Source organism: Amblyomma maculatum, chromosome 1, assembly GCF_055883805.1.
Source record: "Amblyomma maculatum isolate TAMU_Amacu chromosome 1, ASM5588380v1, whole genome shotgun sequence".
NCBI classification, from domain to species: domain Eukaryota; kingdom Metazoa; phylum Arthropoda; class Arachnida; order Ixodida; family Ixodidae; genus Amblyomma; species Amblyomma maculatum.
This window is the reverse complement of record NC_139344.1, coordinates 105,437,037-105,455,282: the sequence shown is the minus strand read 5'-3', so window position 1 is coordinate 105,455,282 and position 18,246 is coordinate 105,437,037. Positions and strand designations below refer to the sequence as shown.

The following is an 18,246-nucleotide window of genomic DNA, read 5'->3' as shown; positions in this document are numbered from 1 at the left end:
TCTCTTTGTCTTTGTGTTAAATAGCGCCCACCAAACCATCATGATTTTCAGAGAGCATCGCGATGCTTTCTAATTATCTGTCTGGTCGGTTCGTGAGTACAACTTGAGGGGTCATATGGTCCGATGGCTGAGCAAACATTTCGCGCGACAAGCAGCGAGGGATCATCAAAGACTGTCTTAAGCGTCGGCCCTAAACACTGCCTTTTTTTGCCATGCACTATGCACTCACTGCAATGTTAATGAATTGAGCAGCCTTTGCATGATGAGAAAAGCGAGCAAAAATACTCACACCTTCTATTTTAATAAAGAAATATATGTTCCATGAGAAGAGAAGAGTCGCTGGAGAAAGATTTGATGTTGCGAAAGGTTGAGGGTTACCGGAGAAGGGGTAGGCAGCGAACGCGATGGTTAGATGGCATCCTCGAGGCGCTGCAGATGAAGTTATGTGATGTTAGGAAGATAGTGAGAGACCGGAAAGCGTGGCGTGATATGGTCGGTAGGGTCACGAAGAGTCGGACACGACTGAACGACTGAACTGAAGTGAACTGAATGTTCCATGTACAATGGCACATGTTTGCTTGCCTATTAAGGTGGTTCTTTGGGCTTGTTGGTAACACATGCCAACAAAAATAGCGCAGAGACAGGACAGCGCGCGTGTGTGTTCTTGCTTGTTCCTTGTCCTGTCTCCGCGCTATTTTTGTTGACACGTTTGCTTGCAACATGTAATATGTTTCATATATTAAGCTTTGTTCTAATATGCATACGGGCTCACCATTTGCCTATCTTTTAGAAAAAAAAGTACTCCGGAGCACGTTATGACGGTACGCTCTAATAATATGATGTAGTTGAGTAACATTTGGTGTTGATTGCTTTTTTTAATACAGCCGGAAAATAATCACCCTTTATTGATTTGCATTTTACCGTGTCGACAGTAAGAAATACGCGCGCGCAGCGCCGCCCAAGCTTCATACCACGATTTCCTCAGTCATCTTTCGCTTTCATTCTACGCTTATCCCCCTCTGCACGTGTAGCCTGGGAATCGCCTAATTAACCTTCCTACTATTTCGTTCTTCTGTTCCTTTCTCTTTCACGGACGTCTTTCGCGTTTCCCAAGAGCCTTTCGCACGCCAGCGCATGAAAATTTAGCCAACTATAGATGTAAGGCCCAGCGTATGCTCCAATTAACCAATAAACGTTTCCACCACCACCTTCCACTTCGCGCGCGCGCGCTTGTGTGTGCGTGTGTGTGTGTACGTGCGTGTGCGCGTGTGTGTGTGTGCTTGTGTATGTGTGTCTGTGTGTGTGTGTCGAAGACTCCCTCTATCTCTCTCTCTCTGCGCTGCTTTCCGCTCTCTAAACAACTAATTCCGGCACAATATGTTAGAAACTTAAGCAGACTTGGTTATCTGACGGTACTTGGTTATAACGCGGCTTTTCGAAATAGGTGGGTAGCACAGCCAGTACTCTAACAGTAATCCATACTTTGAGACTGCGAGCCTTGTCCTCAGACATAGACAATGCCGGCTGTCGATTCCAATTCTGTTTACGACCAAGTCCTTAAACGCTTTAGTTCCTGCATTTAAAAGCCGCTGATAGGTGAACGTGAGAGGTCACCGGCGATTATGAACAGCAATGCTACTTTCCGCTCCCATTTTGCACCACTGCGAATATTCCATTGCCGTTCTTGCTCTTCGGCTGAAACTCGCGCAGCCTTTCCGTGCGTAGCTGATGCCGAATGTTCGACCGCAAATATGTCATGACACACTGATACCGCAACGTCAAAACATACTTCACTCGCCTCACTGCAACCCGAGGCTTCCGAATCGCGGAATGCACCGCCCTGCACGGTTCCTGGCGCCAATATATATAGATAGCAGACGACAGCGCGCTTTTTCTGTCACTTTATTTCTCTCTCTTTTCTTTTTTTTTTTTTTTTCAGAATGCGTAACCCGATTGTGTGCTTACGTAACCTGGCACCGTCCTACTACACACGACACGCGTACGTCACAATTTGAACAAAATGGCGAATTGTCGAGAATAGGGCCCCAGGACATAGAGAAAGGGATTGCGACCGCTCAAACCGGAAATGCCAGCTTTCCGCGCTCCTATTGGCTCGCGCCCGCAGTAGCTTCCGTTTCGAGAGGACGCCGCGCCGCCCACGTGTCAAATATCTGGCAGTGCCAGATCGGCGGCGGCGCGCCTTTTTCCAACGCCGGCGCGCCGTCGGGCGTAAAATTGACGCGGCTAAAACGCTCCATGGGTCCCGGCCTACGCGTAACGTTGTAATGGCGTACGCGTAACGTTGTAATGGCCTACGCGTAACGTTGTAATGTCAGCGCCCATCTCGCGAGTCTGCCTGTGGGGTTTTTCAGCCTCTTTAACCATGACAGTGCCTGGTGATCTGTCTGCACGGTGAAAACCGCTGCGCCTAGGTATGTACACGTCGAACTTTGACAATGCAAACATTATCGCCGGGCATTCCTTTTCGGTCACGGAGTAATTCCGTTCCGCCGATGTGACCGTGCGGCTAGCGAAAGCGACAGGGCGCAGCTTGTCCTCGTGTTCCTGCAATAAAACAGCTCCAACACCGGCAAATCTGTCTGCAAGACAAAGTGCTTGCTCAGGTCGGGGCGGCACAAACTAGCGGTATTCGCTATCGCACGAGCCAAGGCAACAAATGCGCCCTTCTGTTCCTTGCCCCAGACCCACTTCGAGCCTTTACGCAACAGCAGGTTCAACGGCCTTGCGAGCTCCGAACAACGAGGGATGAATTGTCAGTAGAAGGCAACCATTCCCAAAAACCTCTGCAAGCTTTTCACGTCCGTCGGGCAGGGGTAGTTCAGAATTGCCTGCAGTTTGTCATCGTGCGGTCTCAAAGTGCCATCATCAACCACAAATCCCAAGAGGTTCACTCTCTTTGATGCCAACTGCACTTTCTTTGGGTTGATCGTTATACCCGCACGTCTCATTCTTTCAAGAACGGAATTCAGGTGAATGAGATGCTCTTCGAACGACTGTGAGAATATCACGACGTCGTCGAGGTACGCCATCGCGTAGTTGAACCTTGTATCGCCCAGCACGATGTCCATCAATCGCATGAACGTGCTCGGTGCATTAGACAAACCAAACGGGAGTCGAGTAAATTCGAAGAGCCCGCGGTGGCAGGTGAATGCGGTTGTCTGAATGTCACCAGGGACTTCGTGAGGGTCTCACCGCGCCGGTATCAATCATCTCGTCAAGGGTGCTTTTGAGAAGCTGTCTCTTTGCACGCTGCCGGAATGCATGCGGCGTTTTTTTCCACAATTTTTGCGCGTCGAAAACTGCCGCGCCGACGCGACGCCCAGCTCGAGATACATCGATGAAGCGGCGCGCGAGCGCCGCCGCGGATGACTCGATGCGAAAGCAAATACATCAGCGAGCGGAAATAACCGCCGAGCGATGTACGTGAGAGAAGCGACGCCGTCACTTGTGTTAAAATCGCGAAAGGCTCATTCCAACGCTACTGTACTAAAAGTAGAAAGCGTACACAGGTCGCACAAGGATTTGGCTCGCTCGAATGAACGAAGATACCTCGGAATGCCCACTCGGATACCAGCGGCACGTTTTTTTTTTTTTGTTTTTTTTTTTTTAGTACAAATTTCGCTTCAGGGAGAAAAATATATTACGATCCGAGAGGAGGTTGTATACTCACAAAAAAGCGACATTCTGTGCTTGATTAAGCGTTTATTTTTACGATAATCACATTTCTGCGGCCGAACTGCCGCACACCTCGTCGGCCGCTCAAACCGGAAATGCCAGCTTTCTGCGCTCCTATTGCTCCTATTGGCTCGCGTCCGCAGTAGCTTCCGGTGCTTCCGGTTCGTATACAAATAAGTATCGAACTTTTTCGGCTGCTTTCCATATCCTACACTATAAGTTATTTACCCGATGTCCCCCCGTATAGGGGACCGCAGCTTCGCAGGGGGGCGCTACAAGCGCCAGTGAAAAGCGCCCTCTTCGGCGGCGTCCCAATAATTGACCGGGCAGGCCGGTTCCCCCTCCCATTGAACAGCTGCGCAAGTGGCTCTTGAAAGGGGTCAGTTCTGCACGTGCTGGGCTGCTGCAGATCTGTTTATGCAGTCGCGTGCTTGCGAATTCTCTGAAACGCGAAAAAAAAAACTTGTGGATCATGTCCTCTCCGTGAGGCCAATTGACGAAAACGCCATTATGTTAACGGCGCTTTTAGTGCCCCAAGCAATTAAGTGGCAAAACAGTTTACAACGTGGAAAGTAAATCTATTTTTTACATAGTCATCTTCACAATGCAAAATTCTATTCGATGGCTCAGTTTGGGCACGGAACTTCGCTGACTTAATAGATTGGATTTCGATAGTTTTTGTGCTAATAGTAATGAACATTACGGTTATTTTAACGCAAATTAGGAGTCCTGAAGGCGATATGCGAGGCTGAAGAGAAAGACGAGACCATTCACCGAATATGTCTACCAACTGCTCGCTTATGGTTAAAAGAAAAATGTCGTAAGCTTGATTAATAAGTTCCATAGAGAAAAGCGGTTGCTTATTTCATGCTATCACAGCGCACACGTACCCTCAAGACAACCTATCTGCAGAGCCATCGATCATAAGCGAATGCTCACTGATGTGGATGACAAACGTTTTGACTTCAAAATTCTTTTTTCGAAACTGCATTCGGCCGCGTGAACATTCGTAAGTAAATAACAATAATGGAGAAATGCTAAACTAAATGCTATGATTCCGTGCAAAAGTGTGGTAAATAAATGTTTCTGCAATAAATAATGTCATACTTTTTCAATTGGATAGAAGTCTGGTCTAGTTGGAGGCCGTTCATGGCAAAAAATTATGGGCGCGTCTCCTCTTTCTCTGTACTCGTAAACTGTGCGACAAGGAAGTTTCATCGCGAACATTTTTTTAGCATTCATGGCTATGCTCTCCAAAGCAGCAGTTTACAAGCAGTGATTTTAATAAAAAGAACCAAGAGGAGCCATTCCGCACCCCTGGACACAATAACCTTTTTTTCCCTCTCTGAACGCCTTGGAATGCCGGACAGACTCGCAGCGACCAGCAACATCTCTTTTGTGCACCTGCGAGTGAGACGGCGCGTGCATACAATGAAGGAGAGGGTGCCAACGGCGCGAGCAGCGCGCGTACCAGTCGGGACGTGGGTGGTTCAATGCGCTCCCCCGGCGACGTCCCCGACCAGTCGTTCAGAAATGACCGCCAGAGGAGGAGGCGGCGCTGGTGTAGTGGGAGCAAACTTCAGGTGCGCTAAAAGGCTCTGCATGTGCTGCGTGCGCTTGAGGAACTGCTGAGTTATTGTGCAATTACTGCACAACAAACTTCTGAAACTTTGCAATATTTATTAAAATATAGAGAAAAACAACAAAGATAAAATCGCTGAACGTTTTTATTAGTTCCGAAAGAGAGCCATGCATGATGTGGGCGTTCTATAAGCTATCTAAATGAGAAAAACCTCTATGTATATAAGCAGAGCACGCCCCAGTGTTGCATTTGATGACGGAGCCTTTTATCAGCAGATAAGAGTAAAGCATAGCGGCGTCGATGCGAGGATCTTGGAGGTAGTTAAGAAAGTCACGTTTCACTAGCGTCGCTTGAGAACAGATAAAATATATGTGTTCTTTTGTTTTAATACAGAGTGGTTAATATGTTGTCGATCAAATCGCATATTTCAAAAACAACTTTAGCAGTTTTTTTTTATTTTAGATACAAGGGCATCTTTACAAGTTTTATTCACATTTTGGTAAAATGTTTTTGGCAAAAAAAAAATGTTTAACAACGCATAATTCATTATTCAAAATTATGAGCTGGAAAAGTGCATCTACACAGTTTTCACGCTATGCATTTCACAAAATTTTAGACGTAATAGTTTTTGCAGAAAAAAGCCTAGTGGAAGCCACTTATCGCGCAGTTACAAAGAATAGGTTTGTTTCGAAACAAACTTTGTAAACTGCAATATCGTTACGTTCTTGCCGCCAAGCATGCGGAGCTCAGGGGTTTGGAGAGCTATAGGTCTTGTAAAAGTTACTGCGTTCGTCAGCACACTGAGCACGCTGCTTGACGAGAATAAGACGCCTCAGAAACGGACAGGGGGTGGATGGATGGGAAAGTGGCTATGGGTACAGGAGTATGTTTGTCTTCCTTTTTGTTTTCGCTTTTGTTCCTTTGTTGTGTGTCTGTTAACAGCTTAGCGGCTTCATCGTATGCGCTCAGTGCTCACAAGTAAACCCCACAAGCACCTACTTGCTATTGGCTAAGAATATGGATAGAACGGTGAGGCTGAGGAGACTGGTTGTTTGAAGGAAACTTTGAGCAGGAGGGAGCACAGGCGGTAGTAAAGCTGCCTCCCGGCTTGTACTTCCGCCTGAACGAGCGCCGTCAACTCAATGTCCGACTCACAGTGGCTTCAATATTTGCAGAGCATTTTTTTTTTTTTTACTATCGAGTATCGTTAAAATACGTTACGCACTAAATATGTATATTAGATACCGATACTAGGATACTTTCATTTTTAGCACGCGATACCTAATACGATACACAAAATGTATTGAAAGATAGTATCGAAGTTACATGTATCTTTGATACTGTCCATGACTGCTCTTTTGTGCCCTTACTCGTTACTTCCCTTACCCTTACGTATCATAACTCATTGCTTCCGCTAGCTCGCTGCCTATCGTAAACCGCCATTCCTTTACCAGAACGTTTTTACTTTTTTTTTGTATTAATTTTGAAATCTGCCGCTGCGCCTTACCTGTTGAAGTCCTCGATTATGCGCTTTAATTTACCACTTAAGTAGCTTATAGCGGCAACGGTCATCAGAAAAGCTGAAGCCGCTGCGTTGTTCGCCCCCTAACGCTTACATCTAATTTTCAACGCAACCATGCGAGCAGGCCCTGTAAACATGCAATAAGCAACAGCGGAGAGGTTGCGTGTTCCTCTGCACTCACGCATCATCATTACTCTATAGAAAAAGTGCATCAGCAATAGATAAACTGAAAAAAGAGTTCGCTATTATCTAGGCAGAAGGTGGGAATATTTGTTTTTTCTGCAATTTGCTGCGAACGGTGCTACCAGCGCTTTACGCGAAAATGCACAGCGCGCATGCGAAGCCAAGTGAACACAAAAACACAGTGGGGATTAAAAGCCTCCTAGGCATACCACCTTCACTCGCGGCGATGAAGTGGCCACCATACATATATCTGCCCCGCTTACATGCCAAGCCCACATGGGTCATGCCAGTTTAGATCGCATGGACACAGATCGCACAGCACGTCATCTAGACCGCATGACTCTATCACAGACCACAGAGCGGAGTTGTTATCACTTACACAATAACTGCAACTACGACGCCGAGTGTACTCCGGAGAAAGTTCCCCATGTCACTCTGATTCCGTGTACCGCGCCTACTTCCACAAGTCATTCGAGGAGAGTACTCGCTCCTTGGGCAACGTGCAGACCGCTGAAGACGGTGCCTTTTGGTGCGCGGCATGCTTGGAGCCGGTGGTCCAGTCGGACACGCGGGACACAGCGAGCAACGTGACGGCCGACAGGAGCATTGTGACCGTCTTGAAAGGAAATAGCTGCCTGCTACCGTCGTAGAGCGGGTAGTGCATGACGGCCGGGATTCCAAGCACGGGCTCTCCGCCCAGCACGCGCAGCACCAGGCCTAGCGCGAAGGCGGCCAGGGAGCCCGCCGCGTTGCACCACCGGCGGCCCAGGAACACGGCACCCAGAAGCTGCGGCAGCAGGACAACGTACACGAGGTCGGCGCTGAGCGCCCACAGCTCGTACACCGAGTGCACCGACACGGCCATAGCGGCTGACGCTGCCGCCACTGCCAGCACGCACAGCCGAAGGACCCACACCACCTCGGTGTCCGATGCCTGCCGACGGATGAAAACTGGTTAGGCCATACTTTTGCGCGAAAACATTCGCTTATCCAACTTTGTGGCGTGTTGCAACGTTAATCTATCTGCGAGACTGCCATGTGCTTCATACGATATCGCATGGATGTTATACGAAAATCAAGGAGTAGCTCTGGCGACCTTCATAAAAGGAAAAATGCAACTACATGGCACTAGTTACTTTTCTTCCATTTTATTTTTTTTCTTTGCGGTGACCTTTACCGAATGCATGCCCCCTATCCACTTTCTCCGTACTTTCATCGTCACACTTCAAGAGTGCTACCGGCATTTCTTGGAGCGATAATATAGGTGCGATAAAAAGAAAAAGTGCCTTTATTACACACTATACAAAATTTTACCCTCACAGATGCTTTATAGCGCTAAACCTGTACCCCTAGTACCTTGTACAAAAAGGCATTCATTCAAAACTGAATATCATACCATGGGTGTTTGATCAAACATTGCATCCGTTTTAGGACGGGATGGCTTGGTAAGCTAGCTTGTCAGGCACCTTACGCCTGAACAGTTCAACAGGGATGATTTCTGCAAATTACACCCAAAAGCACAGGGGTGCTTCTGCCACCAATAGACCCGCAGTGTTGAAACAGAACTTGCATGTTAACCCGTTGGATGTGCAAGGTTACAGCCACTTATTGACGAGAGAATTACAGGACAAGCGCTAATTGCATATGTGTGTGAGGTTCGGCATGCCATTTTTTTCTTTTTTTTTCTGGTGAGTTATTATTTATTGTAGAACTGTTCGCAATTTAGAAACACAGACCTTATTTTTCACTTTAGGGAAGTGTATACAGTTCTTCTGGCGTGTGTACTACGAGTGACGTGGCCAAAGGACGACTGTCTTCGCAGGTGAACGCAGCGGTGTCAGATGCGCTTGCATTGGCGCTTGCATTGGCAGCTGGCATCCGACTTTTCGGGAGGCTCATATTTGCTTTGTCACAACAATAATTGGTTCACAGGAAGGAAAGACGCAGTATCTGTCACACTGACTTCTGTGGACACCTAAACCGCGCCGTAGAGGGAGGGAGGAAGGTGGCCTAACTCGCGCATGATTGCGTGCATGACACGCGATGTCCCACAACTAAATGGTAACTGTGCGAAGGAGAAAAGGGAAACCCTGACATCGACACTTTTTGGGGGGTTTGGAAAACTCCAAACTGATGTTACGATGAGCTCTAGTTTATATTCTTTACATTTATATGCGCGAAGGTGGAGGATATTTAACTATTTAACCGCCCTCACCGCTTTTGAAGTTCGAACTTATCTGGAGCTACAGTCGGATACAGGTCAAGAAAAGAACGGCGTCCAGCTATCAAAGGACCACCCTCCAACCAATAGCTGCCGAGATGACGTCGCGGCCAACCGCCTTGCACCTACGAGTAGCGCTTGGAACGTGGTTTCTTCGAGTGAGTCCGTGCTGGCAAATAGTTCTTAAATGCTTCGTTAGTTCCAGTAAAAAATACATACCTTTACTGAAATCGATTGATAGTCGATTGCTGATCAGAGTATGTATATATATATATATATATATATATATATATATATATATATATATATATATATATATATATATATATATATATATATATATATATATATATATATATATATATATATATATATATATATACAACAGGTAAAATGACGAATTCTGAAAGTGAACTTCAGCACTGTCGGGTTTTCACGAAACCGCTTCGTTGTTCTGCGCTTCACCGCTTCTCCTTCCCGCAATGGATCCCTACGAGGTGACACCGCTGACGACACCGACCAGCGCCTGCATTGACAGACAGACGCGACAACCAAAGGCGGCCGTTTTGGTAAAAGTCCGCGAGCCCATGAGCGCGGAAGAAACGTTCTCCTGTTTGTTCTTCCTTTTCGCGCGTGTGCCGCGACGTCACACATTTGGAGCGATATGCCATTGGCTGGAGGGGGGGGGGGGGGGGTCTTTAAATGCTGTTTGCCGCTTTTCTTGGCCTGTATAGACAGGAGTCCCAACGCTCGAGTAGCCGCGAAGAGTCCTTGGTTCTGCCAGAGAGTTCGTTGATTGCAACGTGATCTGTCTGGAGTTATAGTGGGTAGACCCCACGCTCGATAGTAGCTGAGAGAGTACAAGCGACTGGCTAGAAAGTTCTCCTGGTGCAAGTTGTTGTAAATATCTTGACCATAATTCTTGTTTGTAAGTAATTTTCCATTGATCTCGCCCGAGTCTCCTTGAATCCCTGAAGACCGAAGAAGACAAAAGGAAAAAAAGAACCCATCCTTCCTTTGTTGAAATAACAGAAGTAGGACGCAGTGCAGCAATAAGGGGAGAACAACACACCTCGCGGCGTACATCTGTTTCCATTGTGAATACATTTGCAAGCAACGCTTGTCCTGTAATTATCTCGTTAGCATGTGCTGCATTTTTGCCGATTAGCATTACAGCCGCAAAACGTAAACCGTTCGCATCATAACGCACATGTCGTGATTGAGCTTCAAGCGCGCGCATCGCCATCAGCGAGATCGGCTTTGGCCGCTGCTGCAAAGCTCGCAGAATCAAGGCTAAACGCCTTGCAAGCGCCCACGTTTGCATAATTAGTTTTCCGCCACTGCTGGCCACAATAGGCTGGCGTTGGTGCGTGCCTTAGGCCTGAGCAGTGGAACGTAGATGTTTCTGGCGGCGACGGATCCGCAGCTCAGCAGACAGGAGTCGGCCGAGGACATAACAGCGGCCGCAATGACACCCAAGCCGACGCAGGACACGGCGGTCGGGGTGAGGTACTGCAGCGCCAGGGACAGCATCATGGGTGCGTACTTCTCGTCTGTCGGATCCGCCCCGCTGGGGAACGCCGTCTCGTTCCACCCTGCACGCCCGTGAGAACGATCCAGGTTGTCAGTGCATGCGACGTCTGTGAACGGAAGGTGGCCGCCCTTCGACAGACATGTTTTTTGTTTGCAAGTTGTGCAGCCTGCTTGATTTTTAATAATATCGCGTCAACTGCCCGCTCCTCCTGCGCAGAAAGACAAAGAAAGTATTGCCAGTGCCATGACATGGTCACAATTGCAGCTGCTGAAGTGGACGTCGTCGGGCATAACCCTTGCCAATCACCAGATGCATCGCAGCCCCATCGAAGCACCTGCGAATAACAGTGCGTTACCACGATAAGCTGTTGTTGGTTCATCTGTCTAGAGCCGGACACGCATCAAGAAATAAAATAAACATGAGCAAACTACGCACAGCTTGGATCATCCAAACCGCGGCGGCGCGACAGGTCCGCTTCGATGGCCATTGCAGTATGCTGTCGCCACAGCTGATCCGTGTTCAAAGGGTTAGTTACTGTAAAATTCTAATTCAAGAAATCCATAGAAGTGGTCTTTGTTAATCGTTTCAAATTTGAAAGCTTTGCGTGGAGTCGATTATTTATAAGATTTAAAAGATGCTCCTGGCGACCGCTCACGACCGACTGGGGCGACACATCCCTGCCCGCAAGCCTCCCACAATGGGGCTTGGTAGACGCGCCCGCTTATTGGACGATCCAAAGTTACGCGGATGGAGCGGGGTGTAGTGGGGCACAGTCGTGACTTTTTTTTTATTAGCACCGGAGTGGGCTAAGATAAGAAGTATCATTGTGCTAATGGAGCTAATTAAAAAAAAACTGTGTTGCGGACAGGCCTGATGAGATACTTATTTCTCGTGCGCGTTATGTAGTTTCATTAAATAGCTTTTCATGGGTCCTTTCATTGCAAACTCTCTTGCGCTCCGAGTTGCATGTAGTCGTCTTCATCAACTTCCATCCGCGCATAGTTGATCCAGAACACACCGGTATTGCGTCGTCCTCTTGACGAACGTTCAGCAGTCCCAAAATTTTAGAGCGCGTTACCAATGAGGTCGCCATAGTCACCAAATTTTCCGATCTTTGCCTGAATTTGAAACCCTAGCTTCGAATCGAAAGCGGAGCGAAACATGACCTGCTAGCCCACACACTTATTTCACTAACTAAGCTAAATCGGCAGTAATTTCTTTTAATTCGCTGCGTATACGAACCCCTACCTCATGTCTCGCTTTACGGAAATGTACAGCGTTTCCTCTGGCATATATTTATAGTGACAGTCATCAGGAAGGTGAGCGACTGGATGGGCCTTTAAAGCACGGCAAAGTTGTCAGATATTGTCTTGTATCGGCGGCTCGCATCTGCCTTGTTTTAAATGCTGAAGTTTCGTGTTTATTCCGCCGCGGGTTTTGGCAGGCAGTTGCACATGCGACACGGGATACTAATATTGTGGGAATTCAACATTTCCCTCGCCCGCACAACGCGGCGAACACCCTCTCTTTCTCTGGGAGCCCTCATCTTTCCCCTTCTGGCCTCCTTCCCCGGCGATGTGGCGGAGAGGGCGGGGGTGAGGTGGTACTCCAAATTTTGCGGAAGGAGGTCGCATTGGGGAGCACCCTGTTGCGGAAACTTCCAGAGCACGTGCATTTTTTAAAGGCCCACTGTCCACCCTCCGGTCGAAAATATTTTCTTCCCCGGTGACTGGGAGACTTCGCCCCCAGAACGCAAGGCCGCAAAATGTTTTGAATAACGCAGTTACAGCCACCCCAATCACCCGATTCTGTCGTGTTTCTCTCCTTCCGTTCCCTCGCAAAAGTTTTTCACTCTCCTTCCCGGTCGTCTAGCCTCCGCAAGACAAATTCCCCTTCCTCCTCCGCGTTTGGCGGGAGGTGGGGCGTGGCACTCCGCCTGCGCGAAAAAAAAAAGGAAAACGGGCGAGGGAGCGCGCGCCTCTGGATTCAGTCGGACCGTGGCGAGGGAAAAGCGCACAGCGATAGTCTAGGTGGCTTTGACAGCGAGCGGTAGACACACATCCTTCACCCTCAGACAGCGAGACGGACCAATGGACGTCGTTCGTGGGAAGTACGTCATTACTGTGGCTCGACGGGCCAGCGCAGGAAACGGGGAAGCTGGCTTCCCGAAGGAGAGCATGAGAGAGCTTTGATTTGTGTTTTCGTTGCTTTGCGACGCGCGTGTCACTGTAGCATTTTGCACTATCTCCGGTACCTGATCGAAACACTGGGCTCCTTCGCCTAAAAGGTCCTTCCCTGGACAGTGGCCCTTTAAAGGGCCACTGTCCAGGACATCAAGCCGCCCCTGGACGTATATGCGCGGTCGCATAATGATTGGGATGAGCATTTGGACGCCATATCCTTCTCTCTGCGCACGAGTGTAAATTGCTTGGCCGGCATCACACCGGCTTTTCTCATGTTTGGCAGGCAGCTGAACACGCCAACAGACACGGTCCTGACCCGTAGGTCGGACGATGTTCGCAAGCGTGCCGGCGGCCCGTGACCGCGGATGGCGGGCCAGCGGACTTCGCCCCCTCGTCATCCCCGTGACGGCAGCGACTGGGATTTGTGCGGCCTACACGCGGAGCCAGCCCGACGCGAGGGCGGCCGTCCCTGCTTTGGCCGCATGTCCTGCGGCATGGACCTGCTGAGGGATCAACCGTGCAGATTCAAAGGGGAAAACGGCGCCCAGGTGGAGGTCATGATTAAGGGAGGAAGGGTGTGGGAATTCAACACTTCCCTCGCCCGCACAACGCGGCGAGCAACCTCTCTTTCTCTGGGAACCCTCATCTTTCCCCTTCTGGCTTCCTTCCCCGGCGCTGTGGCGGAGAGGGCGGAGGTGAGAGAACGGCACCTCCTTCCCCCTCCCCTCTCATCTCGGCGAACAGCATCTTCACCCGGAGAGAGACACGCCGCGTCGCCGGTGCGCGCGGATGCTGCTACGACAGCGATGAAGAACATTGGGCGTTCCCAATAAACAGCTTGGCCCGCAGTCAGTGCCTCGGTGTGTCGCTCTTCAAGTCCACGGCTGTGGTCATAGCTAGCGGTGTGGCTTCGGTTCTCAGAGCGGAACCAGAGCCCCGTGAGAACCCCCACAATATGTATATGCAATACAGGGGTAAACTGTACTAAGGAGGATGAGAGAGACTGACATCATTTTTGACGAATGGGAAAACCTCGAACTGATGCCAAAATGACGTCGAGGAGCTCTAGTTTTTTTTTTTTTTATGTGCGGATAGGAGGATATTTTCCAATTTAATCGCCACTGCACGGCGCTTTTTAGGAGCGTTAAAAAAAAAAATAGTGTAATAGCGCGAACTCGCACCGATGAAGAATGAGAAGAGGACACAAAAAAACTCCAGTGGTTTCAACTTTTCTGGATGTGGGCGCACCCCGCGATCGAGAAGCCGCGTGAAAGGTCCGTGAGGCGGCCAAAAATTGGTCCATTGCAAGTCGACGTAAATACTTCTGACAGATGTCTTGCCTACAAACCGATTGTCTTTGACCTCTCAAGAGTTACCGTAAACCTAGCAAGTCCGAAGAATAAAACGGGAAAGAACTACAAATAATAAACTGTGCAGATGATTCCGAAAAGAGCCCAAATTTACGATAAACAGCCGAGCATGCCCGTTAAAGCAATCGCAATCGTTAGTTGTGGAAAAATAATTGTATAGAGAAGCCTCGATATTGGGCACTAATTTATTCATAAGAGAGTTAATTATTATTTACCTTTCACCAAAACGCAACCGCATGGCTACACATAGCAAATTTCTGCGACTTTCACAGAAATTTCCTAGTTGAAGAACACATTTTTATGGGGGACGCTTAAAGCTTCCCTTGCGGTTCCTCGTTAGCGTACTTGTAGTCTCTGTTTAATTACCAATTCCTAAATATGTGCCTCAAATCTCGCACACATTCTTATCAGCACAACTCGTTTTGAAGAACTCTCCAGACCCAAATGAAGGCTATTTTGCTGTGAAACCGCGCACAAAGCTTGCTTATTGATGTCTTTTGCTTCATAGCAAGTTTGACAACGTGGTTCCGTCGCGCATACTGCGAAATCAGAATTGCCAGCGACTAGACTCAGGGATCGAAAACTGCCAATGTAGAGGTTCAGCAGTGGTAGCGGCTATTATTATTATTATTATTATTTTGCTCCCTCGATCTCGCCGCAGGCGATTCTGGTTCCGCACCACGCGAGTTCGAAACGCGTAACTATTGTTATCAAACTCGGCACTAAACGAAGGAGACCCCAAACGCAAGTTTTATGCTCGGTTTACAATCCGGCGGGATATTTCTTCAAAACTGCTACGATAAAGTTGCAGCAATAGTTGGCGCTTAACAATGGGCCAGGGCAACTTGAAGAACGAGGGAATCACAAGATTTACTGCAATATTCGTTTATTCTTAAAACAGCTTCGGATGTGGACTGTCCTTCACCAGGGTAACATCCAACTCAACAGACAATTCCACGTATTCACAGCACCGAAAGAAGAGTGAGAGGGTGAACTCTCGATCTTTAGAGGATGCAGACTCGCCACCAAGAGCACAAATACACAATACAGCCTCTTTTCGAGACGATCTACAACGTTTCCATTGACACTTTTCTCATGAAATAATAATTAAAAAACTAATGGTCAGTCTTTATGAGTAATTAACTTTGTTGAATAAAAATACCGTTGACTTGGAGCCGACTATCAACACCTCTCAGTTGATTTGTCAGGGCTCAGGCACACCGTATTTATTAAAACTTGGTTGCCTTTATATATTGTCACGTCTCGGTAGAACGCCAAGGAGATCCTAACGATAGATGGTGTAGGGCCGCGCCCGAGGATAATCACTTGCAGGTGCGCGTCTCTGCACGGCGCCGCCACCCGCCTGTCTGCCTCTGGTATTGTAGAAGCAGTCCCCCTTCTACAAGCGTGGTGGTGGTGACAAACGTTTATTGATTTAAAAGGGGTGGATGTATGCATGGGCCGGATCTTTGACTATCAGCCCTTACAGATACTAGGTGGGGTCCCTAGTACGGGACCCCAGTGGCGTCGGTCGCTGCCCGGGCGCGCTCGACCAAGGCCTTTTGGGCCTGCAGGTCATAGCAGCCGAGCAGGGTCGCCTCCCAGTCCTCCCGAGTGGGGTTGGGGTGAGGAGGAATAGCTGGGTTGGATGGGCAAGCCCACACCATGTGGTAGATGTCCGAAGACTTCTCCGCACAGTGCGGACAACTGCCCGTGAAGGAGGGATTAAAATGTTTTAGTGCTGCCGGGCACAGCAGAGTGTTAGCCGCTCCTCCGTCTTAGATAGACCTTTACTCGGGCGAGGGTAAAGGCTATGACAAGATTGATAGTAAAGAACAATGTCTTTAAAAGAATACGCGGGTTCGAATTCGAGATCCTGATCTAGGGGGTCGAGATGAGAAGCCCGGAAAGAGAGCGCGCGGGCGGCGGCGTCGGCTGCCTCATTCCCTTCGAGACCCATATGAGCAGGAGCCCATACTATTTTCCTGTAAGCGGGGTCCCCGGTATAGGTGCAATTTTGAAGTAGTCGGTAGGCTAAGTATGGCGCCCAGCCTTGCTCGACGTTCCGACAGGCCCCTCGCGAGTCGGAGATAATTGTTTTAGAATCAGTGTGAGTAGCTGCCAGCGCAATGGCGACCTCCTCCGCGTGGGTTATGTCACGGGTGCGAAATGTAAGCCCGTTAACAGTTTTGGACTGGTGGACCACTGCGGCCGTGTACCATCCCCCATGATGGGGGCCGGAGGCGTCCACGTAGTAAATGCCGGGGTTCGACGTGCCGCGTGTGGGGAGAGCCGACCGGACTATCGGCGCCGGATTTGCGGGACCGTTTTAGCCCGAAGGTCATTCATGGGAACATGCGTAGCGGAACGTGCTGCCGGGTGCTCGCGTGTATGGCACCCTTCGTACTGGCCGGTAGCGAGCACCCAAATGACCCTTCGGCCTTTTTTTTACACTGCGACTTTGAGCAGTGCGAAAGGAAGTTTATCCTGTCTGCAGATGCAACAAAAGAGCGCCCGAAGAAGCATTCAGGAGTTGACTCGGGTATTGTGCTCAGAGCGGGCAAGCCAGAAGCTCCCCTTTAATCCGGCGCCAGGCCTGCAGAATGGCGGCTGGTTGACATTTCTCTTTCCATGTCGTTGCTCGTAGTGGTAAACACGGGTGGCGCGGGGCAGTGCATTGTGGAAAGGATTCAGCCAGCAGCGGCAGCGTGGATGAGGCGGTGGTGTGCGGGAGACAAGTGGGAAGAAAGACTCCCGAGAGGAGAGGGTTCGACACCCTCACTGGGGAAAGAGTTTCGCTGTGCTTTGTTTGTTGTAATTTGTATTGCTAGTGAGGCTCTGGGTTAGAGGCTAAGGCCAACCCATGGGGCTGTGCCCATCTAGCATATTTCCTTATTGGACAGTTGATGTGTGGGGCTGGCCTCTGAAAATGACCGCCCCTATTTCTTGGTGTTGTGAAGGTGTAAAATGAGACGTGATCCAAGAGAGTTCAGTCCAGTCTGAGCTGGGGCTCCATGCGTAGGCATGTAACGCGGCTGTTCTGCTTAGGCTCTAACTAGTTAGGTCGAAGAGTAAAGTAGCGCAGTGTTGTTTTTTGTAAGTTCATTTGAACTTCCAGTTTTACTCTCTGTATATATATGTCATGCTGTAAATATATGCTCTACCATCATCACCTTTAAGTACGCCTCCTGATCTTCTCTACGCCGAACTACATAACAGGAAGGGTTTAAAGAACCTTCCGAAAAGGAATGAACGACATAAATTCTATTGATGGTTTGAATGGTCGACCAGAACGAGTCTTGCGTTCAAGCTTCTTTCTTTTCCAGGCTTCTCGTCTCAGATGTCATCTTTTGCGTCGTCTTCTATGCGTCATTTACCCCCCTCCTCAGGAAGCATCATCTCGATGAGGTCAGTCCGAGTTGTACGGCTTCATACGCACAACGTGGACGATGTCTGCTTGTTGCTGGCGTCGCTTTGATGTCGACGCATCGTCTGGCACCACCTCATAAGTGACGTCGGTTAAACGTCGCTGAACAACATAGGGCCCGAAGTATCGCCGCAATAGTTTCTCGGAGAGTCCACGGCGGCGAATAGGTGTCCAGACCCACACTTTGTCGCCAGGTTCGTACATGACATGTCGGTGTCTATGATTGTAGCATCGTGCATCATTCTCTTGCTGATTTTTGATCCGCACACGAGCTAGTTGTCGAGCTTCCTCTGCACGCTGAGCGAATTCCTCGGCGTTCTGATCGAAATCGTCGGTGTCGGCATTCGGGAGCAACATTGCATCCAGCATAGTTGTTATTGGTCGCCCGTGATGGAGGCTGAATGGTGTCATGCGAGTGGTGTCTTGGCGTGCCGTATTGTAGGCGAACGTGACGTCGGGAAGTATTTCGTCCCAATTCTTATGGCTCACGTCGACATACATGCAAAGCATGTCTGCGAGGGTCTTATT

General features: G+C 49.0%; 1 protein-coding gene across 2 annotated transcripts in view; it reads right to left on the bottom strand.

Moving 5' to 3' along the window:
• Positions 1-5,415: 5,415 nt before the first annotated feature.
• LOC146203423 (high-affinity choline transporter 1-like) overlaps positions 5,416-18,246 on the bottom strand; it is a 78,211-nt gene continuing 65,380 nt past the window's right edge. For both annotated transcript variants that reach the window (XM_084588759.1, XM_084588760.1), the window contains 2 exons: positions 10,579-10,799; positions 5,416-7,917 (listed from right to left, as the gene is read on the bottom strand). In XM_084588759.1, coding sequence (XP_084444885.1) covers positions 7,438-7,917; positions 10,579-10,799 — 701 coding nt within the window. In that variant the 3' untranslated portion in view covers positions 5,416-7,437. The remainder of the gene's footprint in view (positions 7,918-10,578; positions 10,800-18,246) is intronic.